Source organism: Portunus trituberculatus, chromosome 9 (assembly GCF_017591435.1).
Source record: "Portunus trituberculatus isolate SZX2019 chromosome 9, ASM1759143v1, whole genome shotgun sequence".
Classification (NCBI taxonomy): Eukaryota; Metazoa; Arthropoda; class Malacostraca; order Decapoda; family Portunidae; genus Portunus; species Portunus trituberculatus.
The window spans coordinates 1,985,001-1,992,500 of record NC_059263.1 but is presented as its reverse complement, the minus strand read 5'-3'; the positions used below and the strand labels follow the sequence as shown (position 1 = coordinate 1,992,500).

Genomic DNA, 7,500 nt, shown 5'->3' with positions numbered 1-7,500 from the left:
GTGGGCTTTGAGATAGGAGGTACCCGAAAAAACATCCCCTTTAGCCCATAAATGCCCGTGAAAAGCCTACATGGTATAAATAAAAAAAATAAAAAAAAAGGGCGGACAGAATAAGACAGGCCGGTTCTATAAGGGACATGGTTCGCTTGCATTTTACATTCTTGGTGTCCTTTACGTAATCCCGAGGCAGTGACGCAGGTGTGACGTCACTGAGCCCGCCGACTTACCGGAAGGAGGGCCTGAAGTACCGAAATGACAGAGAGAGAGAGAGAGAGAGAGAGAGAGAGAGAGTAGTGACATTGGTTGAAGGAATATTTAATCAGAGGAGGAGAATGATTGGAAGGATGGATGGAAGGAAAGAAGGAAGGAAAGTAAGACAACGCAGAAGATAATAGAGAAAAAAAATAGGATGAGAGAGAGAGAGAGAGAGAGAGAGAGAGAGAGAGAGAGAGAGGTAAACTGAAAAAAGATAAAGAATAAGAAAAAGAAGAGAAGAAGGAAGAGGAGAAGGAGGAGTAGGATATGGAAGCAACGCATAAAAGAATATATGAATTGAAAAAAATGAATGAAGGAAGAAAGAAATGAATGAAGGAAATATAGATAATGAAAAAAAGAGAAACTGAAAGAAGGAAGGAAGGAAGGAAGGAAGGAAGGAAAGGTACGATAAGGAGTTGTTCCCTTTAAATAGAATAAATAGAGGAATGAAGGGAGGAAGGGAAGGGAAGAGAAAGAGAGGAGGAGAGGAGGAGGGAAGGAGAAAAGGAAGGGAGGAATCGGTGCCTGAAATAGAGATAAAAAAAAAAAAAGTTGCAGGAAGGGAAGGGAGGGATGGAGGTAAATGTGTAGGAGGAGGAGGAGGAGGAGGAGGAGGAGGAGGAGGAGGAGGAGGAGGAGGAAAAGGCAAGGCACCATTAAGTGTAATAAATCAAGGGGGAAAATTAATTAAGGAATATATTACGAAGGAAAGAAAAGAGGAAAAGACCGAAGGAAGAGGAAGAGGAGGAGGAGGAGGAGGAGGAGGAGGGGAAGAGGAGGAGGAGGATGAGGAGGAGTAGGGAGTAGGAAGAGGAGGAGGTGGTGAGGAGTAGGAAAAGGAGGAGGAGGAGGAAGAGGGGGTGAGAAGGAGGAAGAGGAGGAGGAAAAGATAAGAAAGAGGAGGAGGAGGAGGAGGAGGAGGAGGAGGAGCTGGTGAACATTTTTTCTTCTTGTTCTTTTGCGAAGGATTGGAAAATAATGACAATAAAAACAACAACAACAACAACAACAACAACAACAACAATAAAAACATTACACAACCACAAACACCACCACCACCATCCATGACAACAACAACAACAACAACAACAACAACAACAACATTACCATAAGAAACAGTATGCATGTCCCATCACCACCACAACCACCACCACCACCACCACCACCACCACCACCACCACCACCACCACCACCACCACTACCAGACTTCCCTGCACAGAACCGGCAAAGAAGGAGAGAGAGAGAGAGAGAGAGAGAGAGAGAGAAGGGTGCGCGATCAATGTCTGGAGGGGGTGTGGCCCTGTTTGGAAGGGGGAGGAGGAGGAGGAGGAGGAGGAGGAGGAGGAGGAGGAGGAGGAGGAGGAGGAGGAGTTTTGGATGTAGAGACCAGCCGCAACATTTTTGGAGGTACACACACACACACACACAGAGAGAGAGAGAGAGAGAGAGAGAGAGAGAGAGAGAGAGAGAGAGAATGCGGGAACCCTGAGGAACAAAGTTAGGGCAAGTGAGGTCGGTCAGGTCATCTCCTCCTCCTCCTCTTCCTCCTCCTCCTCCTCCTCCTCCTCCTCCTGGTGTTATAGTTTTGTTCACGTTTTCTATTGTTGTTCATGTTGTGTCTCTTTGTATTTCCTTCACCATTAAGAAGAATGGTGAAGGTATTATGATGATGGTAGATAAAAGTGTACCTCTCTCTCTCTCTCTCTCTCTCTCTCTCTCTCTCGTTATCTAATCGCCTCGTTAAATTGATACAGTGTGTGTGTGTGTGTGTGTGTGTGTGTGTGTGTGTGTGTGTGTGTGTGTGTGTGTGTGTGTGTGTGTGTGTGTGTTTACTCTCATACATGCTTATACACCTACTCTTATAATACAAATTTGTCGTTACGGTTAAGAGGTATTGCATTTATGGATGAGAGAGAGAGAGAGAGAGAGAGAGAGAGAGAGAGAGAGAGAGAGAGAGAGAGAGGTCATCATTGGCACTGTGAAGTCATCTGGTGGTCACAGAATTAAACGGTCCTGTCTTTTTCCTATTTTTTGCAGACGGCAGCGGAGAATGGTGACGCTACTGTGAGTCTTGGCGGGGTGATGGGGCGGGGCGGAGCGGGGTGATGGGGCGGGGCGGGGCGGGGCGGGGCGGGGAGGGAGGATGTGAGGGGAAGGCCGAGGAAAAAAGAAAACGAGAGGGGAGCATGGAAACTTTAATATTACATGCTCCCCTCTTTTTCTTTTTCTCTATTCATGGAGTTCCCCTTTCCTTAAATCCTCCTCCCCCCCTCCCTCCCTTCCCCTCTCTCTCCCTCCCTCCTTCCCCTCCTGGTCCTTTTATTTTTGCTCTTGTTGTTGTTGTTGTTGTTGTTGTTCTACTTGATGTTGTTGTTGGCGCACTAATTTCATATCTGAGCATCCTGATTGGTTTTATAATCTTGTGTTTTTTCCTGTTTTTTTTTTTCCATTCCGTGTTTCTCTAAATGGTGTTGTTGTTTTTTTTCTATTTCACTTTATTTATTTGTGTATCTAATGGTATTCTGTGTTTGGCATACTACATAATGTTACAGGCAGCTCTTCCTTCAGTGGTTGGCTGCCCCTCTCCTCTCCACGCCTGCCTCCATGGCCTTTTAAAGCGCCTGTTGTGCCCTTACGTGTGTGTTTTGTGTGTTTGTGTATGTGTGGGGTGAGTTAACAGTTGCACCGCTGAGTGAGAGAGTGAGAGAGTGGCGTGTGGACTCAAGCATCTCGCCTCTGTACCATGGCTAGATGTTGGAGGTTTATCCACGTCACTTTCTCTTTTCACTGATTTTCCGTCTGTGTTGTTGTTGTTGTTGTATTTGGTGTATATTTCCATCAGTATATATAATCATGTGTTTTGTTCCGAATGACGAATATGTCCCTTTTAATTTGACGCCGTGTTCTGTGTCAGGTACTGTGCATACGCTGTTTTGAGTACCTGATGATTGGTGAAAGGTAAGGTACTATATATATATTAGGCCTATATTCTGAAACCTTCCGCGCTGCACCACCTTCACGATTTTCCAAGGGGTCTAGATGAAGTGACACGGGTTTTTAAAGGTGTTTCTGTGATTCTAGTGACATGTTAACAAGTTTTCTGCATTATCGAAAGGACAAATACTATTTAGAACTCGGTTAATCGTCTCTGTGGTCCTTGAAAATGGTCGCAGTGAGAGAGAGAAGCGATTTTTTTTATATAGGGCATAGACTTGTGGTGAGCCTGGCCACTGCTCTGTATTCCGTCTACTTGCTCTTACAAATCTTTATGGATGAGAATGTTACACCAGCTCACCCACTGCTCTCTGTGTCCGTGGTATAAATTTAAAGGGATGATTGACAGATGCAATGTCTTACGAAATTAATGCCTTCAGTGCTGGGACGTATTTTTACCTTGAGTTTTGGGTGTGATTAGACCATTTTATTGACATTAGGAAGAGTGTATGGCGGTCAGAAGATTAATGGCCAGAATCTTCACTATTTTAATCCCCACGTAAGTTTTTGAAGCTGTATAAAGTCACAAAATAGTAAGCAGAATGAATATGGAAACGCGTCCTGGTACTGAAGGGGTTAAAGTTCCATTGCTGTACTCGTATTGTGAACCTTAAGGACGTGTCTCTGCCGTGGAGCGTGGAGTGGGGGAGGTGAGGGCAGGATTATCAGTAAAGGAGCCGCTCACAAAGTAATCAATCTTATCATCCGTAGAATCCAAAAGTAGTTACGACAGAGCTACTAGATAAGGTTTGTGGAGAGAAATGGATAGGATAAGTATTATGGCCTGAACTCATGTCAAAATTAATGCTGGTGTGAGATTTAGTAACTCCAGGTGACTTTGAGGCGTAATGATGTTAAACTTTCAGTACTGGGATACATTTTTAGGATTTGTGCACGATTAGACCATTTTATTGACATTAGGAAGAATGTATAGAGGTCAGAAGATTAATAGCCACAGTCTTCACTATTTTAATCCCCCACATAAGTTTCTAAAGCTGTAGAAAATCACCAAATAGTAAGCAGAATGAATATGGAAACGTGGCATGGTAGTGAAGGAGCTAAGGAGATATTTACTGCGTGACAAAGGTTTGAAAAGAGAAAATAGACGTTTGATGAGAAGTATAGGAGGTAGATTGAGGCGTGTTGAAAGGAAGGTATTGGCTTGACTATTCTTACATGCATTATTACAAGGTCAGGGACATAAGAGGGCTGGGTCCTCTGGCAAACACACCCTCATAAAAAGATTACTATGCTTATTAAACGTCCTGATCCTTCTGTTCTTATCTCACTATATAATCTCTCTCTCTCTCTCTCTCTCTCTCTCTCTCTCTCTCTCTCTCTCTCTCTCTCTCTCTCTCTAGATAATGAAAATCTGAATGCAATATACTTTACAATCCATCTTAAATCTTATATAAAGCTTTTAATGCCTGACCTTGGATGGTGAAAGTGAAATACAGAGGATATAAGGATCACCAAGCCAGTGGAGGGAGAAGCCAGCCATTATCTAACCCCCTCAGTACCAGGACGCATTTCCATATTTATTCTGTGTAATATTTGGCGATTTTATTCCGCTTCAGAAACATATGTGAGGAATGAAATAGTGAAGAGTATGGCCATCATTCTTCTGACCGCCATAAACCTTTCCTCAGGTCAATAAAAGGGTCTAATTGTACACAAATCTGAAGGTGAATTGAGCAGGCAGGTCACTGATTGTAGGAACCTTCTTATCCAATTAATGAGTGAACTAGATACAGTAATATATACATAATTAACCAATCCACTGAGAAAATAGACGATGGATGGGCAATTTATTAGTAGCAGAGACACCTTACCCAAATAGATGAACAGTATGTAGTAGATCAGCCTTTTACTCGCAGTAGGAACCTTGCTATCCAATTAACAGTGTAAATAAGTATGTAAATAAACAGGGAGAGCAGTTTATTGATGGCACAAACCTCACTAACTCACTAACTATCTACGTAACTGAATAACTCAGCACTAGAGTTTGTGTCGTCAGAGTGGGGTGCAAGAGATGAAGCGTGCTGATGAATGCATGCCTGAGGACAGCTCGTAGTACAAGACGCACGCATTACCAGACGTTTGGCCTCCACGCCTCGATAACTTGCAAAGGCCACAGAGGTGATTTGCCGGATTCTCAAGGCTGTTTCTCCTCTTAAGACTAAAGAAAACGTTAATCTGCGACTAGAACCGTAAGAACACCTCTCAAAACCCGTGTAACATGAAATAGAGAGAGTTTTTTTTAAGTACTTTCGGAATTCACACCTCGACAAATTGAAAGGGCCACAAACATGATTAGCCGAGTTCTCAAGACTATTTTTCCTGTTAAGACTGAAGAAAACATTACTAATCTGCTACTAGAATCCTCAGAACATCCCTCAAAACCCGACTAACATCAAACAGAGAGACAATTTGCAAATACCACATAGATGATTAGTCTGAGTTCTCAAGGCTGTTTCTCCTATTGAGACTGAAGAAAACATGTTAATCTGCTACTAGAACCCTCAGAACATCCCCAAAACCCGAGTAACATCAAAGAAAACACGTTAATCTGCTACTAGAAACCTCAGAACATCCCCAAAACCCGAGTAACATCAAACAGAGGGACAGTTTGCAAAGACCGCAGAGATGATTAGCAGGGTTCAAGACTATTTCTCCTGTTAGTACTGTGGAAATCTCGTTAATCTGCCTCTAGAACCCTCAGAACAGCCCTCAAAACCCGTGTAACATCAAATAGGAGGAGAGCCTTTTGAAAGTAGTATAGATGCAGAGAAGGTGATGTAGAAGAGGGTCCAAATTCAGGTGGTGGTGCCTGGTGGTGGTGATGGTGGTGATGCCGCAACACACACCTCCCTCATTATTGTCTGTCTCATGCAGGAGAGGCGCCCGGACAGTCTTACCTTACCTTACTGTTGGTGTTGGTGTTGGTGTTGTTGTTGTTGATATTGTTGATGATGTTTTTACCTTCGCTTGTAATAAAAACTGCTTTCTGTCTCTATTTTCTCTCGTTGTACTGAAAATTAACTGACTGACTGACTGACTGACTGACTGGTGCCTTTGATTAACTGTTCTCTTGGTTTTTGGTTCAGTATGTTCATGATAATAATGATGGTGATGATGGTGGTGATGATGATGGTGATGGTAATAATGTGCTAGCAGGTAAGTCATAACACAACGATGACACAAAAGAAACAGAAAAAAAATCAGCATTATTCTTTCAAAAATGGACGAAAAAGAAGAGGAGGAGAAGGAAACAAAAAAAAAAAAAGACAGTAAGTTAATCTTCTACATTTCTACTCTTCGTCATTTTTTCCTCCCAAGTGAAGAGGAGAAGGATAGAAAACAAGGTACATAGTTCTCCTTCCTCTCCTTCATTCTCTTTCCTTCTCTCTCTTCTCCCAGTCAATTATTCGTCACTCTCTTCATTTTATATTTTTTTTCCTTCTCTCTTCTCCCAATCATTCGTCATTCTCCTCATTACATTTTCATTCTGACTAACTTCCGTCCTTGCAAATTTCCGGTTTAACTCCTTCGGTACTGGGACGCATTTTTACCGTGAGTTTTATGGATGATTAGACGGTTTTATTGACATTAGGAAGGGTTTATTCAGGTCAGAAGATTAATTACCAAAGTCTTCACTATTCTAATTCCCCCCCACATAAGTTTCTGAAGCTGTATAAAATCACCAAATAGTCACCAGAAGGAATATGAAAACGTGATATGTTACTCAAAAGATTAGTGTCAAGCGTCTTCACTATTCTAATCCCCCCCACCACCATAAGTTTCTGAAGCTGTATAAAATCACCAAATACTAACCAGAAAATACTGAAAGGGTTTAGAGACAAAGAAAATATATATATAAAAAAACAACAACAGTGAGTTATCTATTTTTTCTTCATTCTCTCATTCATTTTTGTCTTCTGATCAATAATTCGTCATTCTCTTTCGTACTTGTCCCAAATTTCACCGTACAAGGCAAAGAGAGACAGTGATCGTTATGGAAAGCACTCAAAATATTCCGAGGTTTAAAACAGTGAGTCTTTCTTTATTCAGGCCTGCGGGAAAAAAAAAAATTAGATTATTGCTTATTAGTTTTGTCTTATAAGTAGTGCCTCTCTCTCTCTCTCTCTCTCTCTCTCTCTCTCTCTCTCTCTCTCTCGACAGTCGCTCTAATAAGGATTTAATCACGTGGGAAATAGGAAAAAGGAAAAAATGAATAGAAAAATTTGCACA

At 42.0% G+C, this 7,500-nt stretch overlaps 1 protein-coding gene across 2 annotated transcripts in view; it reads left to right on the top strand.

The window, feature by feature from the left end:
• LOC123501184 (sodium/potassium-transporting ATPase subunit alpha-like) overlaps nucleotides 1-7,500 on the top strand; it is a 78,270-nt gene that overhangs the window by 27,873 nt on the left and 42,897 nt on the right. For both annotated transcript variants that reach the window (XM_045249842.1, XM_045249841.1), the window contains exon 2: nucleotides 2,293-2,319. In XM_045249842.1, the coding sequence (XP_045105777.1) occupies nucleotides 2,293-2,319 (27 nt within the window). The remainder of the gene's footprint in view (nucleotides 1-2,292; nucleotides 2,320-7,500) is intronic.